Here is a 21554-nt window from a genome sequence, read left to right on the forward strand (position 1 = left end):
GACTGTTAACTCATGAATTATAACATTAGCCTTGCCAGCTAGCTAGCCTTGATTCTGGTGATTTAACTAAAAGCTGTTTCAATCTTTACATTATTAACTTTATGTTAAAGGTTAATGAAACGGAATGCCTCAGATATTCTATACTTTGTATTTTGTGAATGAAATAAGCAATTATCTATACTCACTATACCGTTTCATTGTAAATCCATATAAAATTTCATTATGGGGTTTAGGGTATACCAATACATCATACGCTTGGTATAATAAAACCATACACATGGAACGCTTGCTCCTAAAGGAATCGATACTGAAGGAGGATCAGAGAGAATTGTACATGTTCAACATGCAATATTTCAGCTGGTTTCTTAGCAAGCTAAACTCTGCAGACTGAAACTGTAATCATGTTGTGTAATAGTTATGTGTGTTATATTGATAAAAGTTATGGATAGACACGCGGCGTATAAGGTAAGATAGCCAGTCATGTCGTTTAAATACTGTACAGTCATATAAAGCATGCCTTATTTCGTTGTTTTTTTTTTCTCGCGTTATACGTATTATCTTAAACTGGACTAAGAGGAAGCCTGCAATAAGAATTGTTGATAAATTTAAGTTGCACATTGATGCTTAATCTGTTAAACCTTAAGCCGCATTTCCCTTTACCTTGCAGCATGAGGAGACCTTTGCAATTGAACATTTACATTCTTAAAGTTAGTGTATTTCCTTTCAGAGACTAAAAGCACCCTATATATCAACTATCTCTATATCGTGTAAATTAACTTTTCTATGTATTTTTTTTGTCTTCTTTCAGTACTTAATTGGAATGTAATGGTGGCTTATATTTGTATAACATACTGCTTTAAAAATATGATAATGTAAAATTTATGTTTCTGCAGTGTATGGTACTACAGTTGAAAGTTTGAATTCGGAAACTGTTATATAAAAAAGAGGTTCAATAAGGACATAAAAAAAACGAAGAAAACCTAGCCACTAAATATACAAGTCGAATCAAAATTGGTGCATATGACTGGATGCAGAACTATTATTTTAACGAGGGAGTCCGAAATTAAATTTGGATCTGTAACAAACAAGAAACGTTGATTTAATCAAGTATATATTTGCGGCATTCAATCCATTTCAAACAAACTATTCGGCCTTATTTGTCTAAAACTACACTCCTTTTTGCCTGCAAATACAGAAGAAATAGGTAAATGTATAGAACAAAAGGGTGATTAAAGCAGTACCTTCAGTAGTTATGCATTCGGATCTCGTGTATTTTGCCAAACCAGATCAGAACGGCGCAAGCGCTCCTGGCAAAATCTGCTTGAGCCGAATACAGCGTTGAAGATCAAGAAACTGGTATAATAATCATATTGTATTAACGCTGAGGTATATGTTATACAATAAAGCACCTGTTTATTATACATATATAATTAGCATTATGTAATAAATTGATATAGAGAGGTACATGCTTCACAAAGTCTTATCACCTGTAGTGTTGTGGATGGAATTTTACTTCTCATATATTTCTTGCTGGAAGATTTCATATACATTTTTTGTATTTCTAATTGGCAAAATATTTTCCTGATATGAAGGGCATGCCGACCGATTAACTCATTAACTCCAATGGAAATTTACCAAATTTTAGATGCAGGAAAATTTCTGTCCCATTTTTAGCTCACCTGAGCACGAAGTGCTCAAAGATAGCTTTAGTGATAACCCTGTGTCCGGCGTCCGTCGTCGTCCGTCGTCCGTCCGTCCGTCCGTCCGTCGTCAACAATTTGACTGTTAACACTCTAGAGGTCACATTTTTGACCCAATCTTAATGAAACTTGGTCAGAATGTTACCCTCAATAAAATCTTGGACGAGTTCGATATTGGGTCATCTGGGGTCAAAAACTAGGTCATCAGGTCAAATCAAAGGAAAAGCTTGTTAACACTCTAGAGGTCACATTTTTTGGCCCAATCTTAATGAAACTTGGTCAGAATGTTACCCTCAATAAAATCTTGGACGAGTTCGATATTAAGTCATCTGGGGTCAAAAACTAGGTCATCAGGTCAAATCAAAGGAAAAGCTTGTTAACACTCTAGAGGTCACAATTTTGGCCCAATCTTAATGAAACTTGGTCAGGATGTTACCCTCAATAAAATCTTGGACGAGTTCGATATTGGGTCATCTGGGGTCAAAAACTAGGTCATCAGGTCAAATCAAAGAAAAAGCTTGTTAACACTCTAGAGGTCACATTTTTGGCCCAATCTTAATGAAACTTGGTCAGAATGTTACCCTTAATAAAATCTTGGACGAGTTCGATATTTGGTTATCTGGGATCATAAACTAGGTCACCAGGTCAAATCAAAGGAAAAGCTTGTTAACACTGTTGAAGCCGCATTTATGACTGTATCTTCATGAAACTTGGTCAGATTGTTAATATTGATGATCTTAAGGTCCAGTTTGAATCTGGGTCATGTAGGATAAAAAACTAGGTCACCAAGCCAAATCAAATGAAAAGCTAGTTTACACTAGAGGCCACATTTATGACCATACCTTAATGAAACTTGGTCAAATCTTGATGATCTATAGCTCAAGTTCAAATCTGGGTTAGGTGGGGTCAAAAACTAGGTCACTAGGTCATATCAAAGGAAAAGCTTGTTAACACTCTAGAGGCCACATTTATGACTATATCTTCATGAAACTTAGTCAGAATGTTAAACTTGATGATCTTTAGGGCAATTTTGAATCTGGGTCATGTCGGGTCAAAAACTAGGTCACCGGGTCAAATCAAAGGAAAAGCTAATTAACACTGTAGAGGCCACGTTTATGACCATATCTTAATGAAACTTGGTCAGAATGTTAATCTTGATAATCTTTAGGTCAAGTTTAAATCTGGGTTAGATGGAGTCAAAAACTAGGTCACTAGGTCATATCAAAGGAAAAGCTTGTTAACACTCTAGAGGCCACATTTTTGACTATATCTTCATGAAACTTAGTCAGAATGTTAAACTTGATGGTCTTTAAGTCAAGTTCGAATCTGGGTCATGTCGGGTCAAAAATTAGGTCACGGGGGTCAAATAAAAGGAATAGTTAGTTAACACTTTAGAGGCCACATTTATGACCATATCTTAATGAAACTTGGTCAGAATGTTAATCTTGATGATCTATAGGTCAAGTTTAAATCTGGGTCAGGTGTGTTAAAAAACTAGGTCACTAGGTCAAATCAAAGGAAAAGCTTGTTAAGACTCTAGAGGCCAGATTTATGACTGTATCTTCATGAAACTTAATCAGAATGTTAATCTTGATGATCTTTAGGTCAAGTTCGAATCTGGGTCATGTGGGGGCAAAAACTAGGTCACCGGGTCAAATCAAAGGAAAAGCTAGTTAACACTTTAGAGGCTACATTTATGACCATATCTTAATGAAACTTGGTCAGAATGTTGATCTTGATGATCTTTAGGTCAATAGGTCAGGTGAGCGATATAGGGCCTTCATGGCCCTCTTGTTTTGTTATTATTCATTCATATAAAAACAAATACTGGTGTTCTGCTTTGTCAAGCACTGAATCAGTTTCAGTGCATCAATATACATGAAGTAGAAAGTGATGAGTGGAATCAGACACGATAAGAAAGACGGTTGGTAATTAACTCATGGTTTATTTTTAAATACACCAAATCTTTTATCATACTATAGCAAATACGTAAAAACATTAAAGGGGTAATGGAAAGCATACAACAATAGTTGAATATTGACAGATTATTGCAGAAAATTACGTGAAAAAAGATGAAAAAGTAATAGATTATGAGTAAATTATTTTAATATTTTAGTAGGCTTATCAATTAATCTTACTTTAAATAGCCTTACCACCCGTTATTCAACACCGGAAATAACGATTAACTGTGTACGTGACAGTAAGCTATATTTATTATACTCCACATATAATTTAAACAGCTAGCCAAGCGATTGGCACAATGTGGAATAAGCAGGTGGCTGATTAAATCATGCGGAAATAAGAGCAAACTGTGAAAGCAGAAAGTCGGGCGCTTAAGGCAGGTGACTGCTGAATACAGGTAGCCACTAGGGCAAGTTCAAGTGCATATAAACATGAGTGACACGTTTTCCTGTTGAGATATATCAGTAGTTATCCTGGGAAGCCGTTGATAATATTTGTGCTTAGTCAGAAGAAATCAAACCTAATACCTATGCATTAAAGATCACTTAATTTGCGCTAATTAGTTTTATTGGCATCATCGAGTTTCTGATATTATCAATTTCAAGTTTCAAGTTTCAAATTTCAAGTTCCCAGGCTAATCAGTAAATGTGATCCCTGTGGAAACTCGGAGGAACAATAGCATTTATATCTCATTTATATCCAATTCTAAACTGAATAATATTTAACATCTTAGAGCGTAATTATGGGCCAACTTTATTCTGTTATTCAGATCTTTTTCAAAGTTATCTTTCCATCAGTCTCTCTTAGGAATATTTCAAAGTTCATGCTCGTGTCAGTTTGAAATCAAATCAGAACCGTCAACTTTAAGTGCCAAGTCACTGAGTATTTGAAAAGATATTACCTTTTATGTTTTGTTGTTTTTTTTCCAAATGACCAAGGTGTTTTTTTTTGTGGTTTAAATCAGAACAATCATCAGTCGTGGCAAATCAGGAGATAAACCACACTGAACATGACCTTCAATACAATTAATCAATACAATTGTATACAACTGAAAGATCAAAGGACTTGTATATCAAATATGCAACAACCCAGCACGCAAGCCTATATGGGGCCCATATGGGCTATATCTGGGCAAATGTAACATACTGGTCCCAAATGGGACCCATATTGTAAGTATTTGTCTACATCGGACCCATATACAATGCATCATCTATGTGATATACCAATGTATTCATTTTGAGTTTATAAGTTGTGTCACTAGTGTAGAAATTCGTTTTTATATGATTTTCTTCAAATGTTTGTACATTTTCTTTGGTCTCAAAAGAAACATGTTTCCCAGAATGGTCTCATTTGGGTCCCATATTGTAAGTATTTGCCCACATCTGACCCATGTACAATAATTTAGTGAAGTCATATATAGTTCTTTTTTGTATGAAATTATTGTTATTATTATTATTATTATTATTATTATTATTATACCAGATAAACACGTTCAAAGGCGCTAATTAAACCTAGCCTAGTACTGCAAATATAAAAACACCAAGTTTATCAAACATGTGCTGCCCTTCTTTCACGAACGTATAACAGATATTGAATTTTAAGGCATGCCAACCTCACATTTTCTCTAAATTTAACCTGGTGGACAAAACATCTGACCCATCTGCTGTAACTTAACATATTCGATTGTATAAACTTCTTAATAAGCTAACTTTTGATCCAGAGACATAATAATTAAACAATCGAAAACACTCCCTTAGACGAATTTCTATACTTAAAATACAATTTCAGGGTTTTGTATTTTTTTCTTTTATTTAGCGTAATATTGACAAATGTCAGTCTATTTTAGAGATTTTCTAATGGATATAGACTTGCTATACATTTACAACCTTAAAAATAAAATAGAATAAAATGAACATCGTACTCTAGGAGCTAGCCTAGCACTCCCTCTTCAAGTACTTTACAATTTAGATTTTTTTTATTAAACTCAAAACAATCATGCCGACTTTATCGAAACGAGTTTCTTGTAGTGCATATTGTCAACTGTAACTTTTGATAGCTCAAAACGGCGGCTAGTATGATATTTTTTGTTAGCTCACCTGTCACATAGTGACAAGGTGAGCTTTTGTGATCACGCAGCGTCCGTCGTCCGTCGTCCGTGCGTCCGTCCGTCCGTCCGTTCGTAAACTTTTGCTTATGACCACTCTAGAGGTTACATTTTTTGTGGGATCTTTATGAAAGTTGGTCAGAATGTTCATCTTGATGATATCTAGGTCAAGTTCGAAACTGGGTCACATGCCCTCAAAAACTAAGTCAGTAGGTCTAAAAATAGAAAAACCTTGTGACCTCTCTAGAGGCCATATATTTCACAAGATCTTCATGAAAATTGGTCAGAATGTTAACCTTAATGATATCTAGGTCAAGTTCAAAACTGGGTTACGTGCCATCAAAAACTAGGTCAGTAAGTCTAAAAATAGAAAAACCTTGTGACCTCTCTAGAGGCCATATATTTTAATGGATCTTCATGAAAATTGGTCAGAACGTTTATCTTGATGATATCTAGGTCAAGTTCGAAACTGGGTTACATGCCATTAAAAACTAGGTCAGTAGGTCAAATAATAGAAAAACCTTGTGACCTCTCTAGAGGCCATATTTTTCATGGGATCTGTATGAAAATTGGTCTGAATATTCATCTTGATAATATCTAGGTTAAGTTCGAAACTGGGTCACGTGCGGTCAAGAACTAGGTCAGTAGGTCTAAAAATAGAAAAACCTTGTGACCTCTCTAGAGGCCATATATTTCATGAGATCTTCATGAAAATTGGTCAGAATGTTCACCTTAATGATATCTAGGTCAAGTTCGAAAGTGGGTCACGTGGCTTCAAAAACTAGGTCAGTAGGTCAAATAATTGAAAAAACTTGTGACCTCTCTAGAGGCCATATTTTTCATGGGATCTGTATGAAAGTTGGTCTGAATGTTCATCTTGATGATATCTAGGTCAAGTTCGAAACTGGGTCATGTGCGGTCAAAAACTAGGTCAGTAGGTCTCAAAATAGAAAAACCTTGTGACCTCCCTAGAGGCCATACTTATGAATGGATCTCCATACGAATCGGTCAGAATGTTTATCTTGATGATATCTAGGTCAAGTTTGAAAGTGGGTCACATGCCATAAAAAACTAGGTCAGTAGGTCAAATAATAAGAAAACCTTGTGACCTCTCTAGAGGCCATACTTTTCAAGGGATCTGTATGAAAGTTGGTCTGAATGTTCATCTTGATGATATCTAGGTCAAGTTTGAAACTGGGTCAACTGCGGTCAAAAACTAGGTCAGTAGGTCTAAAATTATTAAAATCTTTTGACCTCTAGAGGCCATATTTTTCAATGGATCTTCATGAAAATTGATCTGAATGTTCACCTTGATGATATCTAGGTCAAGTTTCGAAACTGGGTCATGTGCGGTCAAAAACTAGGCCAGTAGGTATAAAAATAGAAAAACCTTGTGACCTCTCTAAAGGCCATATTTTCCATTAGATCTTCATGAAAATTAGTGAGAATGTTCACCTTGATGATATCTAGGTAAAGTTCAAAACAGGGTCACGTACCTTCGAAAACTAGGTCAATAGGTCAAATAATAGAAAAACCTTGTGACCTCTCTAGAGACCATATTTTTCAATGGATCTTCATGAAAATTGGTCAGAATTTTATCTTGATAATATCTAGGTCAAGTTCAAAACTGGGTCACATGAGCTCAATAACTAGGTCACTATGTCAAATAATAGAAAAAACGACGTCATACTCAAAACTGGGTCATGTGGGAAGAGGTGAGCGATTCAGGACCATCATGGTCCTCTTGTTGAAATTTAAGAGCAAAATGTGAAGGAAAAAAATAAGTCTGTCAGTTGTTGGGACATTTCTAATGCATGTTTTGGTAATTTAAAGCGCGACTTTCGGTTTCAGAGCATGCTTGTTCATTGGAATACATACTCAAAAGTCATTAATATTGCTTTCATACAAATACGATTATGCCTTGGAAATGTATATCAATATTGACATGCATAGCAAATTTTCAGCAAAATTGCTTCCACACGATTACGCCTCGTATATAAATATTACCATGCATAGCAAATTTTCAGCAAAATTGCTTCCACACGATTACGCCTCGTATATAAATATTACCATGCATAGCAAATTTTCAGCAAAATTGCTTCCACACGAATACGCCTCGTATATAAATATTGTCATGTATAGAAAATTTTCAGCAAAATTGCTTCCACATGAATACGCCTCGTATATAAATATTGCCATGTATAGGAAATTTTCAGCAAATTAAAAGTGCTTTCCATACGAATATGGCACGTATATAACAACATTAAGGCATTGCAAATTTTCGGCCGAATTACTAATACGCCTAGTATGTTTTACCCCTAGTCTATTAAAATTGAACCATCTAGTTAAAAGGTTGAACACAAGATGCTAGCTTATTCTACGAAAGTGTGGGTGAAATACTTTCATTCCAGTATATTAATGCAATTGTTTTCATAGGATGTTTTATTCTTCTTTTGTAGTGTAGCAGATGTTTGTGAGAAACTTTGGATGAAAATAGCATACATTTTACTAAAAGAAACTGATCGATGACTATGAAAAGTTATGATATGACTTAGTGTAATGTATATGCGATATAATGATTATAAATATTCATATCCTGCTGACATACATAATAATCATAGCGGGAAGTTATTATCGATGTTAAATATATTTCGTACTTAATTTAAACATATAGAATGAATATGTAAATGAATTAAATATACTATAAATGTGTGTTAAATGATTATGATTACCTGATATATTTACATATTTGATATATAATATAGTTTAAAAGGTTTAAGTAATATAGCAAAATTTATATACAAATTAAAGTGTAAAGGATATATCCAATCGGAAATTAACGCACAGAAAGGTGGAAAAAATAGCTTGTTTATATTATAAAGTTGTTTTGCAAGGTATTAATATTACGGACTGATTAACAATTAATCTCTAAAAGGTACATAATGGGAGGAAGGTAGGTTTACTATAACTATCCGTCAGTTGATACGTGATAATCGCCAACGGAAAATTACGCTGTACAATATTAGAATTATTTTATGGCCATTGACTCTTTTCAAGTGCCCGCATCACACGTGGTTTTCCTCCGTATTTTAAAGGGGCGTGGTAGCAGCTTGTTTGAAATATTTTCTTAATTATAGAAAGTACTAATGAGCCAGTGATTTCAATGTATTCCTTGGTGTTACAAAGCGAATTTCTTACCTCCTTATCGGATAAAGGTTTTGAAGAGAACAGAACTGAATAGAATTTTTTTCTCTTTTTAATGATCAGAACTAGTTTAAGCTTGTATATAATGCTCTGGGAAAGCATCAAAATCTAAGAACATCGTTATTTACATGAATATACATTACAGAAAGTACAATGAGTTCTTTGGGTATTTTGATTTCAGTAGTGGGCTAAATTCTGTACGTGTACCGGTAACGTGTAAATGTAAACAAGTGCACGCGTTATACGAGTAGATCTATCTATTTACAGCGAGAAAGAGAAAAATATACATCAAACTATTGTGAAGAATTTAATTAATTTTATCGTAGTTTTGTATGGCATGTTTAAATAAAATAAACATACACATTTCATTTAATTACAACAAACATTTGTGTTATTTGACACATGAATGAGTTGAGCTAACTAGCAGCTTAAGTGTTACGGTTAAGAAATACACTGTTATAATATTTATTTTCAATATTTTGTTATCGGATATATTACATAGTATGTGTTAAGAGTTATTCAGTCAATGGAAATATACCGTACGCTTTTCAAAGTAAGCCGCCTTTATTAAATGAAAACAATAGGATTGGGTGGGTTGGGTTATATCCAACTGGTGGAATTTTTATAATTGGATGGCCTATATAAGAGTTACTTAGTCGTTAATGCTCCATGGATGTGTTACTGTAGGGAAGGATAGCCACGGGCGTGTTAATGCGAGAAACAAAGCTGGCACGGCCAAGGTTTGTCGTATTACTTTACATCGAAGAAATTTGCATTTGAAACATTATTTTGTATTATGGTTGCATTACGTTTCTTGTTCCTATTGTGTTTTGGTTGCTTAGATCAATTTAAGTAAAAATATCAATATACAAAACAAAAAAAATACAGTTTTACATATAATGTATTCTCCATTATCGTTTAATATGATAAAATTTAATCATGTACTATGCAACATATATTAATGTATTAAGAGAGTGATGGGATATTTCAACAGAAAAGTATTTGATGTCTTGATTCATTATGCGTTGCTGTAGAAAAATGACCTTCCTATTACTTTCGCTAGGTAATCTTATCTGGCCAGTATTATAACTTTAATTGCAGCAATAAAATAAAAATCCATAAAATAGTAATAGTAATGTTTTATTCTTTACTTAAACAAATTATGCTTTTCGCCGGCTATTTCAATTTTAGAGTTATACCTCGCAACGAATAAAGGTTCTTAAATAACAGGCTCATGTTAAATTATATAATGCGAAGTAACATAATCCTATTGCAAAGGAGTAAATGACACAATTTTGTCAAATCTAAAGTCACTGGCTTCCAGATTTAGGCTAAAAATGGTCTTTCTTCTGTTTAAAAGTGAATATATGATGAACATATAAACACGAGTTTTTATTTCTTGACTGTCAGTTTAACTCCGGTATCCCGTTACAAACGCCTTTCAATTCTAAATGCAATTTATTCTTATATGTTTCCATATCTTATGAAAAAAAAAAGAATAGTGATTTTCTAATATATATGAAAAGATTCTCTTTTTTTATTTCGCACGATCTGGATTTAATCATCTCATAACCATACCTACGCTTATTGTTATAGAAATAAATGGAAGGAACGAATAAATCTATCGGCTTTTATAGTTTTTTTTTTAATAAGGGTTAGGACACATTAATTAAAACGTGAAAAAGAAAGCGTTTAAACCAACAGTATTATCAATAAATGATAAAACTGATTTTATTGTATGCAAAAGCTAGAACCTGATAAATCTTCATTTTTCAACGCAGACAGTTTAGGCATGTGCTTTTATAAATTAAAAAGAGAAAAAGAAGAATTATTCAAGTTACGTTTTCATAGAATAAAATGCGTTTTATACAAATAACGAAAAAAGAAGGAGGTAGATAACGTGTTCTTATTTGAATTTTGAGACCCGTTGCCAGTTACATGTCGGTGCCTGGATTGATTCCAAAGAATTAGATTCATATTATATAATTAAAAGAGGGCCTTAATTCAAAGCCCGGGTGTTAATTTTGGAACATGTCTGGATTTTGGCTGGAGTAGTTTTGTTATTGTAATGTTTGAAGTGTAATACCCCCCCCCCCCCCCCTAAATTATGCCTAAATTGTCAAAATAATAAATACATTATGAGATTAATGTACTGGTTGGGACCATTTTCCGGACAGGACTAGTTTCCGGACACATGTAATATTCGCTTTATTTCGTTGTTATTCACGCAATTGTTTCATCTAGATCATTTAAATGTTTGTTCTTCATGTCTACAGCAAACCACTATTTTATAAGGCTGTATAATGTTTTGGTTTTTGATGATAACTCACCTGCGTTTACAAAACAACTTTCTGTCTTAACGGGGCATGAAGATAGCATTGCGCATGCGCAGTAGTTCACAAATGCCGAGGTATCAAGCGGGGAAGAAATAATCAAACTACATAATGATTGTCTGCTGATAACATGTTCTATTTTTAATTTAACGCTAAAAGTTACGTAAGATGCAGGGCTGAGGATTTTTGCACTAATTTTATTCTATATCTATTGGAATTATCAAGAATTTGTATAAGACGAAATACGAATTTTTTATAGTCAACCTCGGTTTGCTTTCGTAGCTGCTATTGAAAGTCGAGTTACGCCGGTTTCGTGCGCAATTTTGAAGAAATGAATGATAAAGAAATGTGTAGAAATAGTTTAATTACTTATTTTGATATCAAATTAACAACAAAACACTGTCAAAATATTTGTCCAGAAACTGGTTTACCTGACGGGAAAAATAACTCATTTTAGTGACCCCATTTGAGGCCCCATAGAACCCATATTTTACGTCACAATGCGATGCTGATTACAACATCAGATGTGGAAGGAGCTGAAGTTTGTGCAGTGTGAGCTTCATTTATGTCAAATATTTTTTTATGGAATAATGGAGCCGAAATATGAAAATGTGTCCGGAAAATGGTTCCCAACCAGTATAGATTTATTAAATTTTGTCATCCAGGGTAATCGCCGCGATAACCTTACATTCCTGATACGCCTAAGGAAAACTGCCACAGTCAATGAACTACATCAATACTCTACTTCTTTATTTTATTAAAAGAAAACTTTAAAACTTTAAAAACCCATATAAAACATAACACTTTATATATACGTCCGATTGTTGACAGTACACAGGTTATTTATAGATTACACGCCACGCCTACTGCATAAATGTGTCATATCGACAAATATGTTTAATCTATATTCTCGAGTCTTTAAATGTAATTTACCGATATCGTTTTACACTATGTTTTTAAAAATGCTGTCATTTTGTCATTTTTTAATGTTTTTCAGATCTGATTTTTGCACTTTATTGCCCAAAGTCTATATTTTATGTTTATATCGGTATTAATTACTTTACCTATTGTATAATAAAGATATTTACGATCGCGCTGTATAAAATTTTGCGGTTGATTTTATCATAATTCGACCGTTTCTCTGTGATTTTGCTTATTTTATTGTTATTATTATACCAAAAATGATCTATCGAACTAGCTGTATGTGTTCTTTAACAATACTGAACATTTCAAGATAATCTATATATTAATAAATGTTTTACACGCGATTCTTGTGTACCCGTCGCCTAAATTACGCGTAAAAATTCTTACTTAAAATTTACCTGTTTACCTGTTGTTTGTTTACCATTGTGTGTAGACGTCTGTATGTTTTCGGGTCATCATCACTACTGGATCTTCCTATGGTGGCGTCTTTCTAATACATGCTTTCTCGGTCCGGGCGTTGTTTATGCCACCATAGGTCCCTACTACATATAATACTAACTTCTGGCCTAACTTTTGAATAAAAATAAAATGTAATTTGATATTTACTTTATTATGATTTTATCTTCTCTGTTCTTTTACTGTTAAAAATATCTTTAAATTGTTTAAAATTTTGTTAAGATTGATAAAATTTGATAAAAGTTTGATAAAATTGGTAAAATCAGATTCGGCCTTTGCCGAAAAACGAAAACACAAAGACTTTTGTTTCTGATTTTTATTATGCCAAAGGGATTTAAAATTTTGCTTTTAAAATTAAATTAAAAGTAATTGGATAAAAACAAGTGACTATCCTTACCGAAAATATAAAGGGTGTGCAAGGATATGTCCCCTGGTTTTAAAATTATAGTCTAAAATTAGCCTTAATATGGCTTAACATTGTATATATGTTAAAATCTAAAAGTTTTATTTTTTTAAAAGTTATTTTAAAATGATAATAAAGTTTTTAGGCCTTTTTGTTATATAAAATAAAACATTGTAATTAATCATTATATATGTACATATAACTATGCTAAATCTATAATGTAAATAATAAAATGTATAATAATTAAACCTCTTTCGGGTTTTTCTTAGGTATGTACATAGACTGTCAGCTCCTGATACTATATTAATTTTAGATTGCTTTGCACAGTTGCGGCCCGACCATGCCAACTTTATTAGATAGCGCCTTTCACCCTGAGGATATATCGCTTGTATTGACCGCACCAGTGCCGTTAAGCCTTACATGGTACCCCCAGACGGGGTGCATATACTAGCTCAACCCCCCTGATTATTGACGCCATCTCTTTTGAAAGAAGTTTTAAAATTTTATTATGTTATACACGTTTCCCCTGAGATTATATTATCTCTATTGACCGCACCAGTGTTGTTAAGCCTTACATGGTACCCCCAGACGGGGTGCATATAGAGATTCAAACCCCCTGGTACTTTGTGAAATTATATTAAGTTCAATTCATAAAATTAGTTGTCTGGTCGGGCCACTCCTATGTAATGTTTATGTTTTGTTTATATTCTGTTTAAGTAACCTATTTTAGTTATGAAGAGTATTAGGAGGCTGTAGACCTGCTGCTCAACTTCCTTTGGAGGGAAGAGGAGTATTTTTCTGTCAATACAGACCAACCCGAGTTTCAGGAGTCCGACATATTGCCTACATATTTACTGACGTTTTTATACCACCAGTAAAAACAAGTGTCCATTGAGCCATTAATTAGATATAGCATAAGGCAATAAATATCGATTTTATTGAAAACATGGTTTATGGACCCCCGCTAAATTTCGGAGATGGACGTAAATGTACGGAAGATAACGATCAAAGTTACAAGATTATCGATTTTTTCAGCAAGGCTTACCAGCAGTCGCGTTTAGTACAGAAAGTTCGATATGCATACTTTAACTCCCTGAGGCCGATATCATAATATGCATGCTGCGGCGAGATAAGAATTATCACCTGACGTTGAAGAACATTATCTGATCTTATCATAATCACACTCGCATGGAGTCAATTGAAATCATGCATAAAAATATTATTAACATTGTGTAAATCAAACTATACTTATGAAATCTTCAAAGTTTGAACAAATATTTATATATACATCTATCCACTTTCGTCCGTAACTTATATCCGAATAGAATAATAATTTCACTTCGAAACATTCACCATTTTTACATACCTATTGCGTTTAAAAAATATTTGAACATTTCCGATTTTATTACTTTTTTTCACATGTAAACACATTAAATTCCAATAAATAGAAATACATTATTAGCACAGAGTATTTACATCAGCTTAAACGTTGTGTGACACGCACTGAGACATTGACACCCATCTTTGAAGAATTATTAAATTTACAAAAAGCGTTTATTTACACACATTTTTATGTATGAAACTTGTTTTGCTGTTTTTTTTTTTATTTTTATCCATTTGAATTTAATGCGATGTAAGTGTACGAATATTTCAGCTTTCTAAAACTTAACATTTTCCGACCATTCATTTCTCTCATAATGAAATTTCATCGTCGGAATCATCATCCGACGGAACTGATACGTCAAAACTAGCATGATAATGAATATTTTCTTCAATGTATGAAAAATCTCTGGCAGCCGACATTATTTTAATCTTTTGAAATACAGTATGAACGAAACACAGCGGAGTTCGTCTTTTTTATTTCCTTTACCGCATACTTACAAATATTTATTTTAACAAGGAAGCTAATTATTAGCGTAATTAATAATTATAACATCTAAAAAATAAAAACCGGTATGCAAAATAATTTTGCTTTTATCAGGACTATCAAAAATTAACAAGTACGTGACGCAATCAGCATGATCTCGGTGCCGCGACTATACTCGTCGATCGCCATCCTAGGGAGTCCTGATATCGACGCTACAGGGGTAGAAAATATAGCGCCTTTAGTCGCATTTCGGCCCCAAGGAGTTAACATATCCGAAATGTTGAAAAGTGGTACTATTCTCATTTGACTGAACTTTTACATTTCACATTGTCATAAACTCCCTGTTAGAAATCTTGAAATTTGTGAAAGTTAGAGTAAAACCAACATTATGATATTAAATCAGTATGAAATTTTTTAATTTAACTTTGAAGTGTTTTTAGTTTGTAGCATTTACTTGGCTATGCATGTTTAAATGCTTAAAAAAGGCGAATCCAATAATAATTGAGCCGCGCCATGAGAAAACCAACAGGTTTGCGACCAGCATGGATCCAGACCAGCCTGCGCGGTCAGGATCCATGCTGTTCGCTTTCAAAGCCTATAGCATTCAGAGAAACTGTTAGCGAACAGCATGGATCCTGACCAGACTGCGCGGATGCGCAGGCTGGTCTGGATCCATGCTGGTCGCAAAGCCACTATGTTGATTTTCTCATGGCGCGGCTCATATGTACTTTAGATGTCACTATACGTTGTAAACATAAACCAGCAGGTACTCGCAACTGCAGCATGGTGACTGGTCACTTAAAATTCCTGATGCCATATACAGACACTTAATAGGAAAATGGCACAACAATTGTAGCATAATAACGGATTCAAATAGTTCTAAGTGTTTTTTGCTCTGTAGAGCTTTTTTTCCTTACTTTTTATGCAACGTTTTTGCTGAAATAAAATAACAGACCAATGCTTGACATTTAGGTAGCATTTTCGTAATGAAATGATAGCATTAATACATTTGACATAGAAACTGAGGTAAAACACCATCACTAAATTTTTTTGAGGCCCAGATGGTAACCCCATCACTACAATTTGGGTCTCATTTCTAGCTGATCTTACAAAATGTATGTTGACCAACAATATTTTTATTGCTTGCATCATATATGACCCCCCCCCCCCCCCCCACCCTCCTCTCGCTTTTTTTTAGTTCAGAACTGACCAAATGTAAGCTACAGACATTTAAAATGTGTCCTGGTGTTTGCTGAAGCCATTGGTATGTTTATGCCCTAGGAGAGCATTATTTTACAGTGTATAGCTATAGTTTGTCTGCAGTCTATGATCAAATGCTTATATAAACGATGATTAATTTCACAGGATATTTTTTTTAAATTGCACATTTTTCTCCAAGAAACTAAGTATTTTTCACTCTGCCTGCATGTCTATGTTCTTGGTTAGTACAACTCATTCTACAAGACATTTATATTCTATGATGCAAACCGATTTTTTTACTGCATACTTATCTACTTAATGAAAGCATATAAATAGTATGTGCCCGCGCTTTGATGTTTTGCGTCATTAACTTGCAACATATGTTACGGCATTAAGAACAGCATGCTAGCCTTGAAAATAATTAAGCTATTCTACTAATTACATACACAGAAAAACATTCGCAGATATGAAACCTCGATATGAAACCTTGACACGTTTAAGACCAAGCGTGTAAAAAGAAAGGTCTTTACTTGATCTTAAATGTAGTTTTGATTCTATATTGGCAAATGATGATTTTATAGTGTTTGTTTTGTTTTAACACTATTTATGTACGATGGGCGGTTATACGCCGGGCGTAATAATTTTGAAATTATTTGTACGACGTATTACCGCCCAAGAGTATAAATAGTGTTAAAACACTCTTTTGGTATGAATCATTTCGATTCTAATATGCCCTGAATCTAAAACAGTAGATAAAATATAGAAGCGCTCTTTCTTGCTCGCAACAAAAACATTGACATCAACGCACGTTAACGTGACGTCATTCTAGCGTAAGAGTGTCTTAACAGAGAAAAGCATATTAGAATATACTGTCAATCCTTTTGAAACGACCGGTCATTTTGACTTATGAGATACGTTTGCTTTGTACACAGCCGATAATTAGACAGAAAAGCAATTAACAATCTGATTGAATGAAATAAATTTGATTCGTATGTTAGTATTATATAAAATCGCATATTTTACCAAAGGTCCTCGTTTATGAAGTGTTTTTTTTAATAAATCGGCTTAAAATCAACTTTGCGACCAGTGCAGACAGACATCATCCTGATCATGGTCTGCACTCGGTAAATTTTCAATGAATACCTCTTCGAATAATAAATTGTGGTGCCCAAATTGAATGATGGACTAGTCGAATTTAGGAATTAAGCAGGCTAAAGGTTAATGATACATTTACACAAATAGAGCCAACTCGTTCACCAACTCTTTGGTCGGAAGATATGAGCACTGGTCATTTGAATAAACTGACAGCTTTACGTACAGGTATACTCGTACAGTATAACAGTAATTGGAGTGAATTCATTATCAGACGTAGTTGTTTTTTTTACAATAAATCTAGTATAATATAGATGTATCTATCAAATGGCTATATATTTTTTGTGTAATTAATCATGTACCATATGGGAAATAATGAAGCTTCTCTTCTATTGATACAGTATACAAAAGAAAAATGTTAGCGTTAAAGCCTAGTATAGTTCATTCACAACTTATACATTGTCTAAGGCTGCAGTCAATAATCATATAATAGTCTTTTTTAGATAGATTTTTTTCCTTGCATAGCATATTCAAAAAATAACAAAAGAAATGAAATACAAAAAAAATACACTTTTTCTTATAGTAGCGTACAGCGATTCATGTTTAATTTGTCGATCCTATTCTGTCGTTCTTTTCGAATAAACACCGAAAAAAAGTTTCATTTCTTATATCTACATTATATTTCGTTTCCATTTGTAAACAAGATTATATTAAAAATAGCACACATTTTTTTATGCATTTGACATTAAAGTCAGCTTCTCGGCCATTCAGTTCACCAGATGGAACAATTGCGACGTCATCTAAGGAACGTTTTCCCTGACTATACGCAGACGTCGTCAAAACAGTGACCCGTTATCTCTATGCAGCGTTGACTTAACTTTCGCGCCTTTCCTTTTGCTGTTCATACGCAATGAACGTGACAATTTTCAATGGAAAAGAATAGAGCGAATATAAATATTCATAAATGACGCAGTCATATTATACCCCGTGTTCTAGCACCGATGAAGGCACCGGATTCTTGCCTTCCTAGCGGGGAAAGTATACATTTGTCCGAGCACGCGCCGGGATAGATATTCCTGTCTTTCCCTAGGGAAAGACCTTGTCTAAAATAGCGTGCACTAAGGTGCCGTCACATAGAACTTGCACTATTGTGACGTCACAAACTATATAAATAATGTTAGGAAATACCAAATTCTATTATTTTGAACGTGATACCATCTAGGCAAGAAAAATAATCTAACATGTCTGCCTATGTAAAACAGCTGTTTTCCCTACCCCCGGGACAGCTTGGATAAAAAAAACCTCGATAACGCTCGGTTTTCCATTCCACACTGTCCCTCGGGTAGGGAGAACCCTGTCTTACCACAGGCAGGAATGAAAGATCCTTATAATCTCCTGTCGTATTTGCAAGAAAATAAATTACAGAACCGCCAACTAAAAAAAAAGCAACGTTCTAAGCAATTAGCAGCCTACTTCATCTTTAAACAACGAAAGCACACTTATAATATTACTATGATCAGTTGCGTCTTTCGTAAATTGCAAACACTTTCTGTAAATGTTATTTTCATTTACTAATCTAAAATAGATCTAACTACAGAAAGAAAATACCCTCTTTGTTATATCTGCCTGAGAAACTGGGAATCGGGACACTCATAATTTATTCTATTTAGCCTTATGATAATAATTACAAGTGAGAAACCACACTAGATTTTCATCACTGATTATTCGCAAGGGGAAGATCATCTGATTGTATCATTTCAACATTAAGCAAGCATTTACTTCATACATAAAAATTATTTTATTTACTAAACGTTTTAAAAACAGAATATGTTACGAATAAAGAGAAAATCGTAGTTAGATGTTTTGCAAATGTTCTTAAAACGTCAGAGTACAAACGGGAGAGCTTTTTCGTTCTATCTAAACTTGCGATCATGACTTATTTACTACCTTTTTCCGATAAGCTAGCATCACACTGCCGCGGATGGGCTTTGGTTGAGTTCCGGATAGCATCCGTAAAACACATTTGTAATTCATCCGGTGTATCCGTTCAGAAATCGGGGAAATCCGGAGGCAAGAATGCGAAGTTATGAACATGCTCAAAATTTTGCCACGGATAATATATCCGTAAGGAATGCAACAGTTCTGAAAAGTTAAAAGATCGTAACAGACCGGAAGACAATCACTGTGGTCAAAAAGTACGAGCGATTACGGTTTTATTCAGGTTTTAATAAAGTTGATTAACGTTCTGTTACGACTGCATTAGAGATTTATAATTACTTAACAAATTCACAAACCCCATTTTATTCCAACACATTCCTCATTCGCAAGCCCATCCGGGGCAGTGCGCTTCTAGCTCTCGACCAAGGTTGTATGTAAATAATGAGTTCTAGTTTATGTTAAAATTTTGAAAACATTTAAGTGTAAAACGCAAACTTAGCACTTTAGTTATTGATTACAAAAAAAAATATCATGAGTCACAACTATCATGTTCTATATAAACAAGTTATAAATAGAATATTTGTAAATTTAGATCGCTGGCTTTTAATCAATTACCCAGTCGCCGATATGGATTCAAAATCTAGTCTGGGATGTTCTTTTTTCTAGCTTACTTAAGATCGATGGTTACATCCAGATGTCCACCCGTGCCTGAAACGGCACCCAATATGTTGTGTTCGCGAGTAAAAAATATTTTGATATTATATGTTGAGATACACAATATCTTCTTACTTGATATTGCCCAGTTTAAGATCCGTACCTATGAAAATTATATTTGAGCCGCACCATGAGAAAACCAACATAGTGCGTTTGCGACCAACATGGATCCAGACGAGCCTGCGCATCCGCGCAGTCTGATCAGGATCCATGCTGTTCGCTAACTGTTTCTCTAATTGCAGCAGGCTTTGAAAGCGAACAGCATGGATCCTGACCAGACTGCGCGGATGCGCAGGCTCGTCTGGATCCATGCAGATCGCAAACGCACTATGTTGGTTTTATCATGGCGCGGCTCATTTGATATTTAACGAATTCACAGTAAACCTGTTAATGAAATCACTCAATATATATACGTAACGTAAATTTAATTCCTAGATAATGTTTTTCCTGTATGTTCGAAATACAGTTTTTTTACTTACTTAAAGCATGATACATTTTTTAAACCAGGAGAAACGGTTGAATAGCTTTGTCGGGTCTTGTTATTGGCAAAGATTGTGTGTTCTATTATCATTATTTACTGCAATTAAATTGTTAACGATTTCATTTTAGCCGAATACTATACACCACAAAATATTTATAACGATGAAAAATCATAACTTTACCACCGTTTGTTGAAGTTTAAAACATGTACAGTAACTATAGACATTTGATTGAGAAATAATTGGTAGTTTCGATTTTCTTTGTCTTAAAGTAAGACATATTTCATTTCAGAATAATATCTAGAACAAGCGTTACAATGCAGAACATTTCGGTTTTAATCAGTTGTTTAAATAGAATGTTCTGGTGTACTTTAAGTATGCATTTTTGTATTAAGTGTTTAATCACAAATTCGCTCCGTCATGTTACATATTATGTTCTGTATTAAATACTGTATGTATCCCACGGCTTATAAACATATGTTGAAAAGTCGATGAAATGATGAAATATCTCGTCATTCTTTGTTTACCTTTTTCCGTATATAAACGTTTTCTGTATTTTCAGAGAAATTAAAGTAAGAGTTTGACAGCGACGGAACGAGCGAGAACATTTTGACATTTTGTTAAAAAAGAAATATGGAGAAAGCATCACTTACTACTGGGGAGTCTAAATACAAGCCGGATGACGAACAGGAAATATCGTTGTGTATACGAGTTTTAAGAAAAATAAAGAGTGTATTTTTAAATAATTTACTTCTGTTTTCAACATTGCTCGGCGTGGGATTTGGATTTGTCGTTGGATTTGCTGTAAGAGCGACACAACCGTCGGAAAATGCTCTGATGTGGTTAGGTAAGTTACTTTTTTTTCGCTGTCCTCATTTTTTTTTTTTTTTTTTTTTTTTTTTTTTTTTTTTTTTTTTCGTTTTTTGGGGCCAATCACAAACGCGCAACAAAATTATAAAGGTAAAGTAAACTTCAGTTTCATCCCTTTTTAAAAGGGTTAGCCAGACTAATGAGTCATTTTGCCATCTTGAATATTTCTGATTAATGTCAAAAACCAGACAAGAAGGCAATCGGTAACCATTCTTATACTAGATGGCGCTCACCGAACGGATCCCAGTGGGGTGGGTTCGAACCTTTCATTTCCCGGTTTTATTACTACTTCAAGAGGACTGGGTATT

At 34.0% G+C, this 21554-nt stretch overlaps 1 protein-coding gene across 3 annotated transcripts in view; it reads left to right on the forward strand.

The window, feature by feature from the left end:
• The first annotated feature begins 336 nt into the window (after positions 1–336).
• The window catches only part of LOC123555072 (excitatory amino acid transporter-like), a 31599-nt gene continuing 10381 nt past the window's right edge, over positions 337–21554 (forward strand). The window contains exons 1-2 of one of the 3 annotated variants that reach the window (XM_053547429.1): positions 337–465; positions 20939–21223. In XM_053547429.1, coding sequence (XP_053403404.1) covers positions 21010–21223 — 214 coding nt within the window. In that variant the 5' untranslated portion in view covers positions 337–465; positions 20939–21009. Of the gene's footprint in view, positions 466–9390; positions 9711–20865; positions 21224–21554 lie in introns of those variants that run through there. The other 2 variants (XM_053547427.1, XM_053547428.1) reach the window with 2 other exon arrangements.

This window comes from Mercenaria mercenaria, chromosome 7, assembly GCF_021730395.1.
Source record: "Mercenaria mercenaria strain notata chromosome 7, MADL_Memer_1, whole genome shotgun sequence".
Classification (NCBI taxonomy): Eukaryota; Metazoa; Mollusca; class Bivalvia; order Venerida; family Veneridae; genus Mercenaria; species Mercenaria mercenaria.